The sequence below is a fragment of the Balaenoptera ricei genome, chromosome 20 (genome assembly GCF_028023285.1).
Source record: "Balaenoptera ricei isolate mBalRic1 chromosome 20, mBalRic1.hap2, whole genome shotgun sequence".
NCBI classification, from domain to species: Eukaryota; Metazoa; Chordata; class Mammalia; order Artiodactyla; family Balaenopteridae; genus Balaenoptera; species Balaenoptera ricei.
In genome coordinates this window covers 14,160,927-14,184,236 of record NC_082658.1, presented here as the reverse complement: position 1 = coordinate 14,184,236, position 23,310 = coordinate 14,160,927, and the positions used below count along the sequence as shown (strand labels likewise).

At 38.9% G+C, this 23,310-nt stretch overlaps 1 protein-coding gene across 13 annotated transcripts in view; it reads right to left on the bottom strand.

Annotated features, from left to right (window-relative positions):
• Nucleotides 1–23,310, bottom strand: part of BPTF (bromodomain PHD finger transcription factor) — a 141,484-nt gene that overhangs the window by 18,759 nt on the left and 99,415 nt on the right. For 7 of the 13 annotated variants that reach the window (XM_059909119.1, XM_059909122.1, XM_059909123.1 and 4 more), the window contains 11 exons: nt 22,889–23,039; nt 22,038–22,080; nt 17,791–18,037; nt 17,266–17,427; nt 16,898–17,049; nt 15,894–16,002; nt 11,809–12,026; nt 7,744–7,966; nt 6,125–7,029; nt 4,116–4,198; nt 3,592–3,817 (listed from right to left, as the gene is read on the bottom strand). In XM_059909119.1, coding sequence (XP_059765102.1) covers nt 3,592–3,817; nt 4,116–4,198; nt 6,125–7,029; nt 7,744–7,966; nt 11,809–12,026; nt 15,894–16,002; nt 16,898–17,049; nt 17,266–17,427; nt 17,791–18,037; nt 22,038–22,080; nt 22,889–23,039 — 2,519 coding nt within the window. Of the gene's footprint in view, nt 1–3,591; nt 3,818–4,115; nt 4,199–6,124; nt 7,030–7,743; nt 7,967–11,808; nt 12,027–15,893; nt 16,003–16,897; nt 17,050–17,265; nt 17,428–17,790; nt 18,038–21,956; nt 22,081–22,888; nt 23,040–23,310 lie in introns of all 13 variants that reach the window. The other 6 variants (XM_059909121.1, XM_059909127.1, XM_059909130.1 and 3 more) reach the window with 4 other exon arrangements.

The window sequence follows — 23,310 nt, the reverse complement described above, 5'->3', positions numbered from 1 at the left end:
TCATTGCAGTCATCACTCAGGACATGATTTCAAGTGTCCTCGCCCGCTGGCTGCTTTCTTCCGGCCAATCTCCTTGTGTCTCCTTAGAGTGAGTCTCGACATGAACTGGACATGATACTCCAGATGTGGCCTGACCAGCCCAGAGCAGAGTAAGACAGATGTGCCTCATTTACTGTGCTCCTGTGGCTAGAATTTAAGACTGCAAGGAGAGCTATTTTCTCAGTACAAATTTTGCATAAATTAAAATACTTTTTCCCATGTGAGGTATTTTACAGACACACCTCTGCTACCTAGTGCTACAACTTATTCTTAGAAATGATGATGAAAGAACTTTTATTTCCCTTGGACTTCCCTGGTGGCGCAGTGGTTAAGAATCCGCCTGCCAATGCAGGGCACATGGGTTCGAGCCCTGACCCAGGAAGATCCCATGTGCCGCGGAGCAACTAAGCCCGTGTGCCACAACTACTGAGCCTGCGCTCTAGAGCCCGCGAGCCACAACTACGGAAGCCCATGCGCTTAGAGCCCGTGCTCCGCAACAAGAGAAGTCACCGCAATGAGAAGCCTGCACACCGCAACAAAGAGTAGCCCCTGCTCGCTGCAACCAGAGAAAGCCCGCGCGCAGCAACGATGACCCAATGCAGCCAAAAATAAATAATAAATAAATCAAAAAAAAAAAAGAACTTTTATTTCCCTAGAGAAAAATCACTGTGATTGGCATTCATGAACAAGCTTGGTGTAATTAAATCAGAGCTATGACCAAGTTTTTAAACATCAAAAAAATTCTAACAAATAAACCAGAATGATCCTGGTTTAATGAACCTCTTTCCTCTATCTAGAGTCTAAATAGTCTTATAACTGAGAAGATATGCTGTGTGACAATTCTACAGTCCTTCTCTATTTAAAAACGAAGTCTGAACTTTTTCCTAGGGAAGAAAGTAAATCTTGAGTTTCATCTTCCTAATAATATGATGTGTTTATAACATAAAGAGATGGATTTTAGGAAAATCAAGATCGTCAAGACAGGTACATACTTTGACATACCTCTTCAAGAACATTCCCATGGTAGTAAGATATAAAAAAGAGAAAACTGAAAAGACAGCCATGCTTGAATAAGATATAAATGTCTCTATGGAACGGAAACACAAAACCATGACCAGGGCTAAAACTGCAGGCCTCCTGGGCTCCAGATTCAGAACTGGGAAGTGCAGGCTCCTGGCTGGATGTTAAAGGCTGGCTGTGCTACACTAGGCTTCTCGAGGGAGGAAACAAAAACAAAACTCCTCTCACCTAAAATTCCAAATGCAAAATCAAATGAAAAACAATAAAAACATGTAATGTAAAAAAAAGAAAAGAAAAGAAAAAGCAACCAACAAAAATCAATAACCAAATATGAATTTACTCCAAGTGAATTTTTATGTTTTATAGAACAATCTGACAAAAAACTTTATAATATGTATGAGATATTCAAAGAGTTAAATGAAGGCATAAGTTCTATTAAAAATGAGTAAGAAATACTGAAAAGACAAGCAGAGGGGGATGGAGGAGGGAGGAAAAGGTAGAAGACAACACATTTTTAGGACAGTGAAACTATTCTGTATGATACTGTAATATGATTCTGTATTGTTATGTAACGTGATTATATGACATCACGCATTTGTCAAATGCACAGAACTATACAACACAAAGAGTGAAACTTAATGTAAACTATGGACTTTAGTTAGTTAATAATAATGTATCAATACTGGCTTATGAATTGTACAAATATGCCACCCTAATGCAAGATGTTAATAATAGGAGAAACTGGGGTTGGGGGTAGTATGTGAGAACTCTCTGCTTTCTGCATAATTTTTATGTAAATTTAAAACTGCTCTTAAAAATGAAGTCTATTTTTTAAAAAGGCAAGCATAAATGATATAAGAACAGGTAGATATAAAGGACCAATCACATATGTTGAAAATAAAAAATAAAATCTTTATAATTAAAAATAATTTTTAAAATATGCTAGTACATATACGTTTGAATGTTGTTGCTCAAACTAAATCATCTTAGCAATAAATTCTATAGTTAAAATAGTGCTGAACGTTTTCTTTAAGTATAATTTTTCTTCCTCATTAGATAAGCAATACACTGTCAGAGACAACACCACGACTGTATACTAGAATATTTATTTGCGGTAGTTGTTAACATTTTTAAATGGCTGCATAGTACGTACAGTGCAGAAAAAGGAAAATGTTCAGTGTATGTTGTCTCCAGCGTGATTCTGATTTTGTTTAAAATGTGTTTATATATGAATACATTTATTAAAAATAATATGGGGCTTCCCTGGTGGCACAGTGGTTGAGAATCTGCCTGCCAATGCAGGGGACACGGGTTCGAGCCCTGGTCTGGGAAGATCCCACATGCCGCGGAGCAACTGGGCCCGTGAGCCACAACTACTGAACCTGCGCGTCTGGAGCCTGTGCTCCGCAACAAGAGAGGCCGCGACAGTGAGAGGCCCGCGCACCGCGATGAAGAGTGGCCCCCGCTCGCCGCAACTGGAGAAAGCCCTCGCACAGAAACAAAGACCCAACACAGCCAAAAATAAATAAATAAATAAATAAATAAAGGAGTTCCTAAAAAAAAAAAAAAAAAAAAATGTATAAGCTATATCCTAAAATTATTTTAAAATGGTCATCTTTGGAGGGAGGATGATCAAAGATTACCGGCTCTTATTTTTGTTTACTGGGACAATGGTTGTGGTCTCAGTATTTATCTAGCAGTGACTACCTTACTGAACTCCCTCTTAGGTCTTAATAATTTTTCTTTAGGGTTTTGATATAATAATCATATCATACATAATAACAAATTTTATCTCCTTTCTTTCTTTGGCTTAACCTTAGCTAGAATTTCTAGAGATGCTAAGCAATAATGTTGATTCTGGGCACTACCGTCTGGTTTCTGACTTCAGTGGGAAGATCTCTAATGTCTCAGAGTTATGTGCAGTGTTCGTTAGTAGGATGATCAGTGTTTTCTTAACATCTCTCACCTTCTTAAAAAGTACAAGGCACTTCTAGGGATGCTTTATATAGCCCACTTCTCTTTTAAAAAACTGTTTAATTATGTATGAATAGATGTCTTCTTTCAATTTTCAACAAATTCCCTAAGTAAGCAGAGGATTAGCCGTGCCTGCAGGATCATTTACAACTCAAGGAAGAAATCTGGTCTTATTTAATGAGCACACTTTATTTTTCTTTCAACATTATTTTGCAGTTTCTCTGTCTACCTTTCTCATGAAACATGGCTCCTGATAACTTTTGGCAAGACTGCGTCACAGACAATAAGGGCTATTGCCAAGAGGGTCCTCGAATGTTTTAATCAAAAGACTAACCTCTCCGAGTGGCTAGTTTAGAGATTACAATATACATGTAGATACAAAAATCTCTGTCGTGTTTTAAAAGACATTATGTCCCACTGCTTCTCACTCTAGGGACAAAAATGTAAAATCTAGAAAACAAGCTCAAATTTTAAGCTTAATCGAAATTTCAAGGGGAAAAGAAGAATAAAATTCGATGCCAAACACTGGACACAGGAGGATAGAAAACGCCTTCTTACCTGCACTTCAATTTGTAGATCTTTGTCCAGCAGCGCTCTCTTTTTCAGTATTTCGGCTTTGAGCTGCTCTTTGTGCTTGAACAGCAGTGCAGAGAGCTTGCTGGCATTCTGTTTGCTACGTTTCTGTTCCACGCTCTCCTCTCGCTTCCGTTTTTTTGCTGCCTGTTTTTCTTCTTTATCTATCTTATCCAAAATATACTTCATCACCTGGTTACAGACAATCATTCTAGAGAGAAATACACAATCTATGTAATGCTGGGCATTTCATTCTGAAAGGCTTAAGACATAGTTTTTCTATGTCTTTACAGTTGGTACAAACTTTCTGTGACTGGGAAGCTTCAGAGTGACTGGAACCAGTTATGAGCATCTATTAGTACTGAGTGTTCTCATTTAATAAACTTCAATCAAGATAAAAACAATACAAACTCAGAACTCCTGTGTGTGTGTGTGTGTGTGTGTGTTAAAGAGAAGAGACTGCTATACAGTGAGACCCAGTGTAATGGGTTATAAACATTTCTCCCTACCTTTGATTCTCTTCTCTTTCAGCTGGAGTCATGGTCTTTTTCTGTTTTAAATGTTCTATTACAGCATTATGCTTCATCACCACCTTCAGGACAGAACAAAATCCAAAAATGCATATTTTATAATGACTACAAGTTGGTACACAGGTAACAACAGTAGAAATCTGAGCACATGTATGTGTTTCCCAAAGAAACTAAGAATTTTATATCGTAATACAAATAAAATGAGAGCTACTGTGTGGCCCGGGTGCTTATCACGTACTGGGCACTGTGCCCAGGGAAGCAGCTGACATTATCTTGTTTATTCACCGTAACAATGCTGAAAGGTAGGGACACTTTTATAAATGAGATAGTGAGACATAAAGAACTTACTAACTTGTTTGAGATTAAAAATTAATACAGCTCTAATTTTAACCCAGCTATCATCCTCCAATAACCATGTTTTTAACATTATGCTCTCCGTCCCCGGCATTCATTTTAAAGATCACCCCACCCCCGCCCCAGTGCCACCTTGTACAGAGATTAGGGTAAAGAGAGACATTGTAATAATTCTCAGTTCATGGACCATACACTGCTAAAAGCTGGATAATAGGGGCTTCCCCGGTGGCGCAGTGGTTGAGAATCTGCCTGCCAATGCAGGGGACACGGGTTCGAGCCCTGGTCTGGGAAGATCCCACATGCCGCGGAGCAACTGGGCCCGTGCGCCACAACTACTGAGCCTGCGCGTCTGGAGCCTGTGCTCCGCAACAAGAGAGGCCGCGATAATGAGAAGCCCGCTCACCGCGATGAAGAGTGGCCCCCACTTGCCGCAACTAGAGAAAGCCCTCGCACAGAAACGAAGACCCAACACAGCCATAAATAAATAAATAAATAAATTAATTAATTAATTTTTAAAAAGCTGGATAATAATGCATTTTAACACATTATATGTGATGTTAATTTTTTAAGAATATTACTACACATCTTCAAAATCTCTCTGCTGCTTAAAACACTTCTAACAACATTACAATCATCAAAGTTGCTAAGAGACTAGATCTTAATTATTCCAACCACTAAAAGGAAATGAAAATTATGTGACATGATAGGGGAGTTAATTATTGCTACAATGGCAGTCATATTACAAGATGTGAATGTATCAAATCAACAAGACATATACCTTAAATTAAATTTATACAATGTTATATGTCAAATATATTTCAATAAAAAATAAAAAGTGCTTCTATACACATGACCTCATTTAATCATTACAGTAACCTTGTGTGGCTGAAAGAGAGAGAGTTTTAATGAGGATATAGCTCAGGGGAGGTCAGTGGGTTTCACAGACTGTAAACGGGAGACCCAGGAACTGGGTTCTCCTGACTTGGGAACACTTGAAACCCACACAAACTCCTGACTAGCGCGAAGCGCTGCACATTCTCCCGCAAGGCTATAGAGGATGCCTGTCACTATACATGTGGCTTCGTTTCAAGCAGAATAATTCTAACTCATCTAAATTGCCTTACTTCACTACAAAGCTACTGCACAATGCCACTTTTTATTTATGCTATGGAGTAATACTATTTAAAACTTTTTTTTTACAAAGGTGTGGCTGGAAACACAAATGAGTTTAATCTGCCTATAAAATTTGCTTAGTCTACGTGCAAACTAAGGAATGACAACTGCAAATAACTTCAAAGAAATTGCTACGATGCCTGAAGTGGCTTCAAAACTTAGTTAAACCTTCAGGATTCATATCAATGAGACTGAAACTTCCTAAGTCCACTCTTTCCATCTTAGTTCTCCCAAAATACACGGAGTTTTTCCAGTAAGCACTGACTGTTTATATCCAACAAGAGTTCCAAACCATAACAGTCATTCAGTACGTTTTGGTCAATCCAGTGCTGCTTCTAACTTGAAGCATCAATGACTTTTGTGTCTTATTTAAGGAAAGCTAACACAACCAAACACTAAGTCTAATGCACAGCACAATAATTCAAGCTACTGAACATGCTGCTTTTACTGAGTGACTTTACCTGTTTCTGAATGATTTCACTTTGATTAGAAGCTTGGAGGGTGTGTTCCCGCTTAATCTCTATCTGCTGCTGCTTCTTCTTTTGCTGCTGGTCCCTGAGTTGCTGAACCCTTTGCAACTGCTCTTGCACACTGGCTGCCTGTACTGTGACCACATTCTGAGTCTGGTGAGTCTGCACAGGGCTGCTTTGCTGCATCTGAACGGGTAACTGGAGTTTGATCTGCTGGGGCACACCACCTTGCTGAGCCTGTATCTGAGCCACAACCTGCGACTGGATCTGGGAGAGAACCTGGACTTGCTGCAGCTGCGGCACAGCCAGGACTTGGGGCTGAGGCTGCTGTACTTGGAGCGGAGGGCGGGACGGGGACGAAACAGTAACTTGGCTTAACGTTTGTCCTGATGAAAGAGTTTGAGTTGAAGACTGTACCTGGGGTTGTGACTGTGGCTGGCCCTGGGAAGGTGGCTGAAGAGATGTGTGTGGCTGAATTGGAATCGGCTGTGAGGCTGTAGTCTGACCCTGGGACTGCTGTCCAGGAGACACTTGGGATGGAGCTGATGGATGCATTCGAGTCTGTGGCGGACTCTGGACGCGAGCAGGAGACTGTCCTTGGACATTACTCTGAGGCTGACACTGTCCTGCACCTTGGGGTTTGGAGGACTGGGCTTGGGTGGGCTGTGCTTCAGGAGGGACGTGGGAGGCAGCAGTTGCTTGGGTCTGGGCTTCAGGCTGAGCTGGGGACGGGGGTTGGGTTGGGGGCTGGGGCTGAGTTGAAGGCTGTGCGGGCTGAGCAGGCTGAGGCTGGGCTTCTGCAGGACTCACGCTCGACGGCTGAGCTGGAGACAGGCTCTTGGCTGGCTGCACCTGTGTCAGGGGCGATAATTTACTCTGTCTTTGTTCACTTGTACCTGTGAAAAGGAAAGACCAAATATTTCTTACTCTAGAACATCAGACTGTGGTTTAAGGAGAATTTGAAGGGGATTTTCTAAAGGTGAGAATTCTGCATTTCAGTACAGAAGACTGATGCCCTAGAAATGCTCCATCTAGAAACACCTAGGTCAGGACTCTCCTAAATTGGGGAACAAGGGCCCTGTTCATGGCTGCCCTCCGCACATTTTGCTAAGTCTCCAGAGGGCTGGCTTCCAAAGCAAGGCACAGCCAGGTCTCTGGCCCAGCCTAAGGCCAGCCCACATTCCTCTCCTATGGCGTGGCGCCAGTGAGTGACGGCCGCTTGCAGCAGGCGGCTCACCAAGTGCTCTGGTCCTGAAGCTCCCAATCGTAGGTTATGAGCTGGAAATACCCACCTGCCCTGAGAGCACATCATCACTCAATCAGCTCCTACAGGCTTGGTGAGGAGTTAGGAGTGGGCACAGTCACCACGATACTTTACTATTTTGTGCCAACCCCCCACTTTCTGTAGTTTTTAACGGGGGGTGGTGGTGACAGGGAGGCTGTCAGAGCAAGAGATCTGGTCAAGCTCTTGTGAGGCTGACCAGTCAGCTGTGACACTCACCAGCTTGAGGCACGTCCTCCCAAAGATAAATACCGGTCCTCTGGCCCCCTCTGCCACCCAGCAACCCGTGACACTAACATGCAGCATTTCCGAGAAGCCCAGGTTCTACCTGCTGCTGTAGTGGAAACAGTGGTGGTGGTGGTGCTGGTTGCCGTGGCCGTTGTTGCCAGTGGGGTGAAGAGGAACCGCTGCACGGTACCGTTTGGCATCGCGGCTTGCATCAGCTGCTGTCCTGGACCGGGAAGTATAGTCACCCCTTGAGGTATCAACTGCAATTGTCCAGTAGTTTGGCCTTGTCCTTGAATCACTACTGTCAAACCTTGATTGCCACCCTACGGAAAAACACACAACATGTAAACAGTGTTCAAAGCATCGATCTGCAAGTATACCATTTTTATGTTGAACAGATCCTTTAAAATAATGAACCTATGTATTTGAATGTCTGTGGAATGGTACCAAGAAAAATTCAGATAAGCTAAAATAAGAATATTTATTTTAAAAGATTGATGCTGTTTAGTGGAAAAAACATGGACTAACAATCCAGAGTTCCAGTCCGAGTTCTCCAAGTGGACAGCCAGGTTATCTGTCTATAAGTAACATCGCTCCTCTGGATCTAAATTTCCCAATCTATAAAATAAGGGCGTGAAGTGAATAACTAAGGTCTGCACAAAATTCTGATTTTAAATCACCTCATTTATATTCATATTATTTTATAACTTTCAAAGCATCTTTAGACATACTTTAGACATGCCTCATTTGATTCTCACAATAGACTTGTGACTTTGTGGATTAGGGAGAGAAAATATTACTCCAATCTTCCTACCAATTAGGAAACTCAAGTTAGAAAGTTCAAGTCTCTTACCCAGAGTGAGAGAGCAAGTTCAAGGTGAGATATAATGAGAAGCCCAGGTCTCCTAGTTTCAGTTTTTTCACTATGTACCAAATGACCTATGGAGTGTGTTGGTGTGTGCCAACGTATAGAAAGCTTAGGGTTCTACACATGGAATGCAAATGCCAGGTGAGGAAGGTCACTAATGTCTGAGTAGTCATCCAAATGGGGACTAGGAACTAAAAACTCCATCTGCACTGCCTCTTCTGTCCAAGACTTCTTAATCCTCAACTATCAGGAACGTGGTGGAGAAGTAGAAAGCAAACGTAAAAACAAGCCACCCTAAGTTCCCAACAGCCAAAACTGATGCTACAAAGTTCCTACACTGATGCTAAGCTTCAGGCCTCCATGCACTTTACTCAGGAGTCCCTTACTACAGCGGTCCCCAACCTTTTGGGCACCAGGGACTGGTTCCGTGGAAGACAATTTTTCCACGGACGGGGTGGGGGTGGGTGGGTGGGTGGGTGATGGTTCAGGCGGGAATGCGAGGGATGGGGAGCGATGGGGGGCGGCAGATGAAGCTTCGCTCGCTCGCCCACCGCTCACCTCCTGCCGTGTGGCCTGGCTCCGAACAGGCCGCAAACCGGTCGAGGACCCCTGCCTATTCACTGTTGCTTTTCTAAAACATTTCTGTGCACAGTCAAAACTACATAAAACACCAAGTATAGTTTAAAGAATAATTATAAAGTGAACGTCTATAAAACCAGCATCATCAGGTCATCACTGCCAGTATCCAAGAAGGCCCCCATGTGACCTGCTCTGATCTTAATTCCCCTCCTTTGCCCTAGAGGTAAGCACTACTCTCACTGTCACAATAACTGCAGTTCTTCATAGTGTGACCACTTAGGTATAGCTCTCTAAGGGCCACAGACTTACAACTTCAGGAGCACCATTCAGGAAGAATTCAGATGGTGTCCCTTCCAGGTAGGCAACGCAGCAGGCCCATCACCCTACACATGTAGCTAGTTTTGCCTGTTTCTGACTCTTATGCAAATAGATCACAATGTAATTCTGTTTGTTACTTGCTTTTTTATTTAGCTCAGCAATGTAGTTCTATGTGTCTGCAGTTTGTTCATTTCCATTGCTGTAGGAAGGCAACTTATTTATCTAATTGACTGCAGATTGACATTTGGGTTGTTCCCAGTTTTTGACTCTTATGAACAACGCTGCTGTATATATTCATGTCCATCATCCTGGTGCTCAGATGAACAAGAACTTCCCCAGGAAACACACCTAGAAGGAGAACTACTGTGACGTGGGGCATGTGTCTTCAACTTTGCTACACAGTGTCTACAGTTTTCCAAGGTGGCTAAACCAATTTATACTACTACCAGGTGTGTATGAGAGTTCATTCTCCTCCATGTCTTTGCCGTCTCTTGATTTTGTCTGACATTTTAGTTTAAACCAATCTCTTAGATACATGGTTTTAATATGCATTTCCCTCATTACTAACAAAATTCAGCAGTTTTTTGGATTTATGGACGTTTAGATTTCCTCTTTTCTCAACAAGTTTGTTTGCTCTTTTTTCCTACTGAGCTATCTGGATTTTTTTCCTTCTTAATTTGTAGTAGTAATTCTTCATGTATTCTGCAGAATAGTCCTTGGCTGGTTGTATTTATACCTTCCCTCATTCTTTTCACTCTTTTATAGTGTTTGATGAACTGAAGTTCTTATTTCTAAGGTTGTTGAATTTATAAATCTTTTCCTTTATGGCTAGTATTTTCTGTCTTTAAGAAAGCCTTTCCTGGGCTTCCCTGGTGGTGCAGTGGTTAAGAATCCACCTGCCAATGCAGGGGACATGGGTTCGAGCCCTGGTCCGGGAAGATCTCACATGCCACAGAGCAACTAAGCCCGTGTGCCACAACTAATGAGCCTGTGAGCCACAACTACTGAAGCCCGCATGCCTAGAGCCCGTGCTCCACAACAAGAGAAGCCACTGCAATGAGAAGCCCGCGCACCGCAACAAAGAGTGGCCCCGCTCGCCACAACTAGAGAAAGCCCACGTGCAGCAACAAACACCCAACGCAGTCAAGAATAAAATAAATAAAATAAATAAATTAAAAAAAAAAAAAAAGAAAGCCTTTCCTACCTTCTGAAAGTATTACAGTTTTACCTTTCACAGTCAGGACTTTTATCTTCCTGGAACTGAGTTTATGAGTGAGGTAGTGGTCTAAGTTCATGGTTTGCCATATATACTCAACTGACCCAGGACCCTTTATTGAAAAGCCTGTCCTTTCAATTATCTGCAATGCCACCCATGTCATATAACAAGTGTCCACACATACACATGGGTCCCTTTCTACTGTTCTGTATCTACTGGTCTATCTATCCTTGTGTCTGTACCTGACTATATTAATTAGTGAAACACCATAATAAGTTTTGTTATCAGGCTACCATATAGGGCAAATCCTCCTTTTCTTCAAAAGTGTTACAGTTATTCTTGATCCTTTGAACTTCTATATAAATTTTAAAAATCAGCTTGTCAGGTTTCAAAACATCTCTTTCAGGATTTTGATGGGAACTGCATTCAATCTATTGATTACTATTGGAAGAACTGATAATAATATTGAGTGTGGCAAGAAAACAGCTTAATGTACTCAAATTTTATTTATCCCAAGCAAACTGGTTAACTAATTTTTTTTTTTTAATAAATTTATTTATTTATTTATTTTGGCTGCATTGGGTCTTTGTTGCTACATTGGGTCTTTGTTGCTTCCTCAACTAGGAAGTCCCTAGTTGAAGGTTATTATACCCTGCCCTTAAGAAGTATTTTGGGGGCCTCCCTAGTGGTGCAGTGGTTAAGAATCCACTTGCCAATGCAGGGGACACGGGTTCGAGCCCTGGTCCCGGAAGATCCCACATGCTGCGGAGCAACTAAGCCCGTGCACCACAACTACCGAGCGTGCGCACTAGAGCCCGCGAGCCACAACTACTGAGCCCGTGTGCCACAACTACTGAAGCCCACACACCTAGAGCCCGTGCTCCACAACAAGAGAAGCCACTGCAATGAGAAGCCCATGCACCTCAATGAAGAGTAGCCCCCGCTCGCCACAACTAGAGAAAGCCCACGTGCAGCAACGAAGAACCAACACAGCCAAAAAGAAATAAATAAAACAAATTTATTAAAAAAAAAAAAAAAAAAGTATTTTTGTTTGACTCTAGGAACCAGCCATTTAAAAAAGTAAGTACATTTTTAAACATCCAAAGATAAGTACATGTTTTAAAGCTTACAGCAAGAGTAAGTAAGATCACTTGTAAAGTTAAAATGGAAGTCACATTACTTACGTGGCCCTGTGTTAACTGGGTGAGTTGAGCCATGGTAAGCTTCACCTGTCCTTGTTGGGGGCGAGGGGGCTGTGAGGTTGAAGACTGTAGACTTGCAGTGGGTGCTCCTGAAGTTAATCCTTTCTGTGCAGGTGTTGAGGAAACTGTACTAGGGGCAGAGATCGCAGTGGAAACAGGCTGCCCTCTGATGATCTGCGTCACCACCTGTTGAGGAGTACCTATGTAAAGAGCAAAACATTAGAATGCTCCTATGCCCTAAGCAATACTCTGCATTGAAATGTCATTCAACACTTCAGATGAATGTATTCTTCTCAATTTTCAAACAGACTTAAGGGATGCTGACAGACTGATGCATTCAGTCATATATCCACACCCAAAGGACCCACCTGGTTGTCAGCGAGGCTGTTTTCACTCAGCTCACTAACAACCACTCCCCCATTCCTGCTCTCTGCAGTAGTCAAAAAAATAATAATAATAATAATAATGCTCTTCCTATGAATCTAAAGCCAAAATGACAATAGGGAAGATGGAAGAGCCTATGTAAAATGTGCCATTAGGCTGCCTTTCCTTAGGAATATAAATGAAAAGATAATAATCTAATATATAATTAATTCATGTGATTTTTAAACAAAACATATAGAATCTGGAATATTCTGGGCCAATTATATTTATAAATGAGTTTTTCTTATAGCTATCTGCAACTTAGTTTGGGAGAACCAAGAGGGCAAGAACCCCTGTAATCCTCAATACTAGAGCAAGGTGCTCAACAAATGCTTCCACAGTTACTGTTGAATAAACATCTATAGAATGAATGAAGTTTAACTGAAATGGCTCTATAGTCTTCTAAAAACTTCTGTTTCTCATTTAACCTGATGAAACTAGAAGAAAAAGCAGGTGGTAATTATTTGGCAGCTAATTTTACACTTACAAAATCTGAATTCATTATTAATTAGTACATAATATTATATTTCTGAAATTTTGTATTCACTTCCTGTTTTTCTTCATATGTCTACATATATATTTCTGTGTATATTTCTTTTAATGACTGGTGCCTAATATTATTGCATTATGTATATAATTAAACCTATTTTGACATTTAGAACACTTTCCCTTTTTCTTTTTTTAAATAACACCCTTGTGAAATCCCTGCTTATAAATTTTTATGTGCTTCTAATTATTCCTTAGAATAAACTCCTCCCAAAATTACTGGATTCATAGCAGGAACATAGTACTAAATGGAATTTAGAAAGGTTATACCCATTCATACTCCCATCACCATTGGGTGCCCATTTCACTGAACCCTTGCCAACCCTATCACTAAAGTATCACATTCCAGCAATCAGAAATAGTATGATAGCATCACAGTGTCTGCATTACTTCAGTTGGTCTACTTTCCTTTGGTATCATGCTCCTAAATTCTGGGGGCTTGTAAACATGCTATAGAAACTGGCAGTGTAAGTTTTTCATCATTACTCTTTCTTCTAAACTTTACTTGGTTATTGTTGTCCACTTATTCTTCAAGATGAATCAAAAAACAGTTCAGTATATATAGACAAGTGCTTGAATTTGAGAACTTCTGGACCCCAACACTCTGTCCTTGTACTGCAGTTTGAGGAATAGTTAATGAAAAGTTACTTTCTTTTATCACCTTGTATTTTCTTTTTTCCATCTTTATTGGACTATAATTGCTTTTCAATGTGTTAGTTTCTGCTGTACAACAAAGTAAATCAGCTATATATGTATACATACATCCTTATATCACCTTGTACTGATATGGTGTCATCATAAACACAGATGGATAAAAGGGCTGGTATTGACTGATTATATGATGGTCAATCAGATGATCCCCAATATGTACATGTTCATTTATGTTTAGATCATCATCAAAATACAAATTCAAAAATTAAAACACTTTTTATTATAACCTGGAAGTGTTCAACTTTGGGAAAGGCTAGCATGGTGGTAGGAATAGGGATAAGCTGACCTACACACACTCAGACACACACTACACACATCCATCCACCCTCTACCTCTCTGACCACAACTCCTAAGACTCTTACTGTCTTTACTGGGCCCCACCAGCCTCACTGGCCACGTTGCTTTTCATATGACACACCAGACACACTCATATGTGAAGCTATATATTCACATATGCAAGTCTAAGTATATTACCATTTATCATCCATAAACTTTTCTTCTTCTTTACATTAGTTTTATCTTTCCTTTTAGTTGGCTGCCTAACTGACAGCTATTTTTAAACATGAATAGATACTGAATTTTATCAATTGTCTCTGTAATATTAACTGAAATAAGGAATCATACTTTCTTCTCTGGGGTAAATTTTGCTTAGGCATTAGGATATTTCCTTTAAAAAAAAATACTATGCTAGGTTTCATATTCGAATTATGCTAAATTTGTAAAATGAATGGGAAAGAACTGATCTACCCCTTTCCCCTTATGGCCTGCAACTATTTTTTATAAGAAGGAAATTGTTTCCTAACCATTTCAAAGAATTTTACCCATAAAACCATGAGGTCTGGAATTCTTTTTTGTAGGTAACACTATGGCAACTTTCCAAATTTCTTTCCTTGATGTGAGTCATTAAGACTTGACATTTATAAGCACAGTATATAATTACGCCTTGTTATTCAAACAGATTTAGTTCCTTCTATTTTCATTGCACTTTCTCATTTCTACTTTTTCTAAACTAGCATTTTGTTCCCTTTTCTCAAGATTAGACTTGCAAAAAAAAAAAGGTTTAATATTTGCCTTTTCTGTCTTACAATCATTACTTGTACTTTACTTCCTTCTTCCTGTTTTCATTTAAGACTTGTTTTATATATTTTTCTAACTTCTGGTTAAGATTTAATATGGGTTTTTTTTGGTCTATTTTGTTCACCAATGTGTTTCAACTGCCTAGAGTAGGTGCTCAAAAATATTTGTTGAATGAATGAATTTGCCTCTCAGTTCAGCTTTGCAGCCTGGCTTAGCTGCTACTTGACAATCTGTTTGTAATGACACAGTTGATGTTTCTTTAACATAAAAGTTACTTTGGAGAACATAACGTTTTTAAATTCCAAGCAAGTAAAGGTTCTTAGTATAATACCTTAATATTAATTTCTAGCTTTACTACAAAAAATGTAGCCTATACATGTTCTACTTTTTGGAATTCATCAAGGTTTTACCTGTGGCTCATTGTAAGACCATTTTCATACAAATAGCTCATAAATATTTAAAACTAATGTGTATTCCTAAAGGTACAAAAGCTGATACAGTCTGTTTCTGGTCTACTATGCTTCTGTTAATCCCTCCTTGATTTCAAATAGTTTTTGCTTTATACACGTCAAAGACATCTTATTTAAAGACCCAAGATTGCACCTTCACTGCAATCTATATCTTTAAGCCAATATAAAGTGACTTTCTTTGTCCTAGTTATTGTTTCTTTAAAATACTGAATTCGACTCTGTTCAATATTAGTAGGATTATGCATGTCTTCCCTCCGCCTCTCCCTTCTTTCTTTCTTTTTTTGTCCTTTATTTCATGTGTCTTTGACCACCTTTTTATTTTTTATGTTTTACCTTCTGTGGTAATTTGCTTTTAGGTATGTTTCTCATAAATGCACAGTTCGATTTCTTTTTTCACTCCATCTTTACAGGCTTCAACTTTTAATATGGGAGCTTTAACTTATTTACATTAAAAAGGGCAGGCACTGCCTTTGTAATCTGGTTTTATGCTTTCCATTTAAATGCTTCTTAGCCATTTCCTTGATTTTATCTTTTGGCACACAGACTGTTTTCTTTACTTATTCTCTTTACTCCAATGATCTGAATGTATATATCCCATTTACTAGAGGTTTTAAGAACATTTTTAACAAGCATACTTGGACCTGCTTTTCTCTTATTGACAATGCCAGAAATGAAATAAAATCTATGGGTGTGTCCCATGATGAATCAGAAATTTAGTATGCTTCAGAATCTCAATTCATATTGGTATTTTCCAGTATGTAGAGTGCCAAATACAGAATATTATAGATTTCCTAGACTGACTCTTTAGATGTAAAATGATAATACTGGATGGGTGAATACCTGGCTGTACCATCACAGGTGTTCGAATAATTGCCTTTCCTAGTGTTGACTGTTGGAGTGGTGTTCTAATCACCGTCATACCAGGGCGGATCTGAGGCCCTGTGATTACCTACAAATAACACAAAGGACAATGAATTAAAATGTTTTTAAAAGACTAAAGCATAATGGACTTAGAACAGAGATCCTTAAACATTCTATATTGATAAACATGTCTACAGAAATTACAGAGGCTCTTGGACATTACATATTAAATTATATTAAGCATCAGAATAAAGATAGAACTTTGAGGGGAGAAAATGTAATTTAAATGAGATCGCATGAAACTCCTTGTCACTGACACCAAGAATAGCCTACAGACTAAAAGGAAGGATACAAGACCCAAGAAAGCTCTGCCCTATAACCACCACAGTTGCTCACAGGAAAATGATGAGCCCTATTTTCCCTGAGCTCCAATCCTTATCTGTAACCCAGAGAACACAGGTGCAAGATCAGAGACCAGAAGTTCTTTCATAATTTAAAGGAGAGACTACACAGCATATTATTTTCAGTGTTAGGTTTAGAACATTCTCAAGTCTGCAAAACATTAAACTTTTTCCATAATACTAGTGCCAAAGAAATGATGTATATAATATGTGTGCATATCAGCTGATAGACAAGTTAATGCTGTGGATTATGTTTTCACTCTACTTCTTAGCTGCAGAGCACGTCGTTTTCCTGGGTGATCCAGTGTTGCCCATTGTTTTCAATAAAGACATTTTCTTCGTAAAATCCTGGAAAGCAATTCTTATGATTCATAAACTATACTAATGTGCTATTAACTAAATGTTAAAAATTAACAGTTCACTTGAAATATAAGTAACAGATTTTTTTTTTAAATCAATACTTTGTCACAGATTAAGTAAAAGGTGAAGAAAAACTAGAAGTTGGATTAATCCTGGAAGAGGCCATTCTAAAAACTTCAACCAATGTGGTTAACACCAAATAAACCTGTAAAGAACTCTTACTTGGGAAGTGCTTGTAGTTCCTCCAGAGCTTGAGGTATTGGGCCTAATTGTGACTGTTGCTGTCCTGGGCTGGAATGAAGTAAAGGTTTGCTGACTTGTACCTGTACTGGATGGAATGATACCCAGGACTTTCTGCTGTACTTGAACAACGCCTTGAAAAAAAGATGAAGAAGTAATTGATAACTGCCCCTTTCATAAAACATCAGGTACTGCTTGGTTCCTGAGGAGAAACAAGGTGTGGCGGGGGTTTATAGTGGGCTACATAAAATGTGAGATCCGAAGACTGAAATCAGTGAAAAGGAAATGAAAAATAATGGCAACAGTATGATCTGGCAAATGTGAATTAAAACTCTTCACATTTCCCTTACCTCCTTGCGTTGCTGGCACATTTACAGCGACAATCTTGCTGTTTGCAGGAAGTGGCAGTTTGGTAATTACTTTTCCTGCCATAGTGACTGGATTGCCTGTAATTTGGAACGTCTGACCTGTGCTGGCAATGGTTGTAGCAGATGTGGCAGCTGTGCTGGTGGCTAATGGGGTATAAGACATTTAATAAGCTTCAGATTTAAAATAACCAGCAACGTAGTGACTTCTAGGAAGGCACCAATGCATGAAATGTGGCTCATTTTGTATTTTTAAGAAAAACATTCCTCTCCACTCAAAGTAAGTGAACCATGTAAATGTTGAAAGTGAAATAATGTATAAGAGAGGAGTTTCGCTAATGTAATATTATGAATATTATCTGTAACAAACCTACTGTTAACAGTTTGTTTGCTCAATCAGCTGCAGAAGAAAAATAATTTTCTAAAGAAACATTTCATTTCAGTAGGTAAAGGACTGAAATTTCTTTTTCTTGAATGAAAGCAATCTTTTATTTAATCACAGTTGTGTACCTGAATTTGACTGGCCTTGCTTAACCCAGGTAGCAAAGGTCTGATGAAAGTTCTTGTTCTGCTGGAATGTTACTGTAGCTGGAGATCCAACTTTAGTAGTTAGTACCATTTTAGTGCCAGCTGTAACTGAGCCACTTATGGGGGCCACCATAACTTTCTGTGCTGGAGAGATGGTACTAGTTGTACTGTTTGTTGGGGAAGTAGTGGAAGCTGCAATTACTGTAGGCTTCTGCTGTTCCAATCGTTTCTAGAAAAGTCAGGGAGAGAAATCATGAACCAAAATCGTTCCAAATAAAAACACCAATCTGCATGAAGTCCAGCCACAATTCCTCTCAATCTAAGAAACTGCACCAAATTTCTAAAATATTTAACTTCTGAAAATATGCCCATACAAATTTACACTTGAATTTAATTTCTTGAGGGAGGCAACACTTTTTATGACTCTAAATCACATATACTTTATTAAAAGCAGTAAGTTTTTGGTAACAAAAATTTGAAATGATCAAGTTTTTCCAGTCTGTGCAAAGGTCCAAGCTTTCAGACTGAAAGTGCAAGAGACGTGGGTGATCTAACTGGAGACAGGGATACCTTGTGATTCAGCGGTGGGGTTTAGAACAGACAGACAGCAAATGATGGGACCTGTAATGTTAATTTATCCAATCATAAAGAACATGTCAATATTTAAATATCACTATTCAAGTTGGCAAACCTGCAATCAAACAAGCTGAAAATAATAAACAACTTTTCTAGACTTATATTTTTCAGTTCAAGTATTTTTACAGAAAAATCCTTTAGACTATTTTATACAGAACGGTATAATCGGATCTTTCAGACTATAGTGTTATTAAAGACAATTTGTGTTTCTTTTCCCAGAGACTGCTGCCTTTTCCTGACAGCTTATCAACATGACAGTTTAAGTTTACACATGTAAAAACTACAACTTGATCTTTTTGAATTATGGTTTCCTCAGGGTATGCCCAGTAGTGGGATTGCTGGGTCATATGGTAGTTCTATTTTTAGTTTTTTTAAGGAACCTCCATACTGTTCTCCATAGTGGCTGTATCAATTTACATTCCCACCAACAGTGCAAGAGGGTTTTTCTCCACACCCGCTCCAGCATTTATTGTTTGTAGATTTTTTGATGATGGCCATTCTGACCGGTGTGAGGTGATACCTCATTGTAGTTTTGATTTGTATTTCTCTAATGATTAGTGACGTTGAGCATCCTTTCATATGTTTGTTGGCAATCTATATATCTTCTTTGGAGAAATGTCTATTTAGGTCTTCTGCCCATTTTTGGATTGGGTTGTTTATTTTTTTGATATTGAGCTGCATGAGCTGCTTGTAAATTTTGGAGATTAATCCTTTGTCACTTGCTTCGTTTGCAAATATTTTCTCCCATTCTGAGGGTTGTCTTTTCATCTTGTTTATGGTTTCCTTGCTGTGCAAAAGCTTTTAAGTTTCATTAGGTCCCATTTGTTTATTTTTGCTTTTATTTCCATTTCTCTAGGAGGTGGGTCAAAAAGGATCTTGCTGTGATTTATGTCACAGAGTGTTCTGCCTATGTTTTCCTCTAAGAGTTTTATAGTGTCTGGCCTTACATTTAGGTCTTTAATCCATTTTGAGTTTATTTTTGTGTATGGTGTTAGGGAGTGTTCTAATTTCATTCTTTTACATGTAGCTGTCCAGTTTTCCCAGTTCTGAAGAACCTAGGGGCAGGACAGGAATAAAGATGCAGATGTAGAGAATGGACTTGAGGACACGGGGAGGGGGAAGGGCAAGCTGGGACGAAGTGAGAGAGTGGCATGGACATATATAGCACAGGGAGATCAGCTCGGTGCTTTGTGACCTCCTAGAGGGAGGAGATTTGGGGATATATGTATATGTATAGCCGGTTCACTTTGTTATAAAGCAGAAACTAACACACCATTGTAAAGCAATTATACTCCAATAAAGATGTTAAAAAAAAAAAAAAACTACAGCTGGCATTGACAACAAACCTGGTGGCAAACCCTTTACCCTTCATTATCTTATTTAATGCTTGGACCAACCCAATAAAGTTGCTGGTACTGTGATTTAAAGATGAGGAAACTGAGACTTAGAGAGGTTGTAAAACTAGCCCAAGGTCACAGAGCTAGTAAATGCTGGAGCTGAGCTGTGTACAAAAATCAAATTCCAATGCTGAACTATTTCTTGCCATCAAAAACTGCTCACCAAAGACAGCATACCTAGTCTTTTTACTGTTACTTTTGTATATGTCCTCTATGCGTTAAAATAATGTGAGGTATTTTACATAATTTCTCATTCCTCAGGAGAAAAGGAGGGCTTCCCTGGTGGTGCAGTGGTTGAGAATCCGCCTGCCAATGCAGGGGACATGGGTTCGAGCCCTGGTCTGGGAAGATCCCACATGCTGCGGAGCAACTAAGCCTGTGCACCACAACTACTGAGCCTGCACCCTAGAGCCCACAAGCCACAACTCCTGAAGCTCGTGCTCCGCAACAAGAGAAGCTAATGCAAGGAGAAGCCCACACACTGCAACGAACAGTAGCCCCCACTTGCCACAATTAGAGAAAACCTGCACGCAGCAGCTAAGACCCAATGCAGCCAAAAATAAATAAATAAATAAACAAATAAATTTATATTAAAAAAAAAGAAGAAGAAAAGGAGCTTAGTTTTGGATTCTTAGACATGTCATCCAATTGAATCAGTTAAAAAAAAAGGAGGCAAAAAAACCAAAACAACTAAACACATAGTTATTTTCTGGGGCTATGCCTTCAAAAATTGGAAATGCTGACTATGGGAAATATAGCCAATATTTTGTAATAACTGTAAATGGAGTATAACCTTTAAAAATTGTATAAAAAATTTTAAAAAATTACAGGGGGAAAAATATCACAGGTTTGACATGTCCACAAAATCTGCTGGGTTTGCACACATGTTCAAAACGGCAAGTTTGTCATTAAACTCTAGCTGTCATTATTTCTCAATTTTTGCATGGAAAAAAAAAGTTTTGATCATCTTCATTGCTAAATTTGGAAAACATATTAAAATGAAGATTGACTTGTTTCAAGAAAGATATTTTAAATAAAAATTTTGAAGTAATATATAGATTAAGTATATACTGCTCTGTTCGATTAAGCTATATACAGGTGGATGTCCATCACCTCAGAAACTGACACACATAGGAAAAGCAAAGAATACAATGTTCTTGGGGGACTTAGAGAGGTAATACATCACCAAGTTCAGGTTCTGACTTTCAACAGCCAGAGAAAAGCTTATTATCAAATTAAAGAAATTGACCCCCTGGCCCCCCCCAAAAAGTAATACCTTGGGTTACATCGTAGAGATGACAAAACACATCCATAAAATGAAAAACAAAACAACTAGCCAGTCTTTCTGTGAGTGGAGAGATAGACATGACAAAATCCAGAAGTGCTGTTATCTCAAACTTTGATCTAAGTGAAGATGACCTAGAGTAAACCACTGTAAAAGATACAAGAACTTGAAAAAATATTTTATAAAATATGAGGAAAAAGGTAAAACATGAGGAAATGAGTCTGATTTATTTATGTAATATGTAATTTTTAAGTAAGTTATGTGTAACTAAGTTAATGATACCTATTTTATCTATTTCTATTTTATCTATATCCTGAAAGTTTATATATTCAAGTTTGGCTAAAAACTTTCATAGTATCTTCTTATTAGAATGAAGGGGTAATTATCTTTTACTTGGGTCCCTAAATAGTCAGGCACATATGACACATCACAGTATGGAAATACTAAGACGCCACACAGTAGCTTGATGACCACCAATTACAACAAACTCTTATACTTTTAGTATAACTCACTTTTTCATAGACCACAGAGATTTTACAGATTGGAATTTTACAGGAAAAAATTATCTTTAGAAACGACCCTTTGAATTATAAATATAATAAATAAGAGAAATTATACTTCACACATTGTTCTTCAAATATGTACACTTTTTGCAAAACCAAACCTTGGTATATCCACAGAGCTATTTTCAAGTACTGAAATTAAGATATATATGAGATACACGTAAAACTAAAACCACATGAATATATAATTACTGTGCTTTTAGTGTGCACGAATTTGGCTAAAAATGTCAGTGCGCTGCCAGGTGGGACTGGTACCAACTCCCCCACCTGCCGGGCAGCCGATCGCTGCTGTTTGAGGTGAGCCTCCATTTGGGCCTGGAAGTCCTCTGCCTTCTTCTGTTCACTAACCTTAGCCTGTTGCTCAACTGCTTGTGCCTTTTCTTTCTCCACTCTGCAGGGAAAGAAAGGAGGAATTTATCAGAAACTACAGGCATACCTCATAGATATTGTGGGTTTGGTTCCAGATCACTGCAATAAAGCAAATGTCGCAATAAAGCGAGTCACATGATTTTTTTGGTTTCCCAGTGCATATAAAAGTGATGTTTACGCTATACTGTAGTCTACTAAGTGTGCACTAACATTATGTCTAAAAAAAAAGTACATACCTTAATTTAAAAAATACTTTATTGCTAAAAAATGCTAATAATCATCTGAGCTTTCAGTGAGTCGTAGTAGTGACATCAAAGATCACTGATCACAGATCATCATAACAAATATAATAATAATGAAAAATTTTGAAATACTGTGAGAACTACCAAAATGTGACACAGAGGCACAAAGTAAGCAAATGCTGTTGAGGAAATGGTGCCTATAGACTTTCTCAATGCAGGGTTGCCACAAATCTTCAGCTTGTAAAAAACGCAGTATTTGCAAAGCGCGATAAAGTGAGTATGCCTGTATCCTACTAGGCATCTGGCATCTAATATTAAGTGAAATCTGGTTAAGTTTCACATCATACAAAAAGTATAAAATTATTTCAATTTAAAAATAAAACATCTAAATTAAGGTAATTCAAAATTGACAAGTAGATAATAACTCATAAAAATTAGAAAGAGGACATTAGTAAATGATACACAGCTAGAGAATCAAAAGGTGGAGCAAAATTAGGACATACCGAATAAACTATTAAAGGGGTAATTCTTTAATTCTGAAGTGATAAAAATCTTCAGCATCTGATCACATATAAACCATTTCCTTACCTCTCAGCAAACGCCCTGATCTCCCATAATTCCAACTCTTCCTCTGCTACCCAGGTTTCAATAATAACAGGGCCAGTTTGCTTGGGCGTTTCTGGTCTCTTTGGCCGCAATGCACTCGATCGAAGGCCTTTCCTCTGAGGCGTAGGTGTTTCTTTGGAAAAGAAATCGGAGTATTTTAAGCAATATAGCTTTTAAATTATAGTACTTCTGGCATCTTCTCTTATATCATGAAAAGCAGGGATTGGCAAACATTCTCTTAAAGGGCCAGATGGTAAATACTTTAGACTATGCAGGCCAGATGGTCTCTGCTACAACTCCTCAACTCTGTCTCATAAAAGGAGCCAAAGGCAATACATAAGTGAGAAAGTGTGGCTGTGTTCCAATCAAACTTTATTAACAAAAGCAGATGGTGGGTCAAAGCT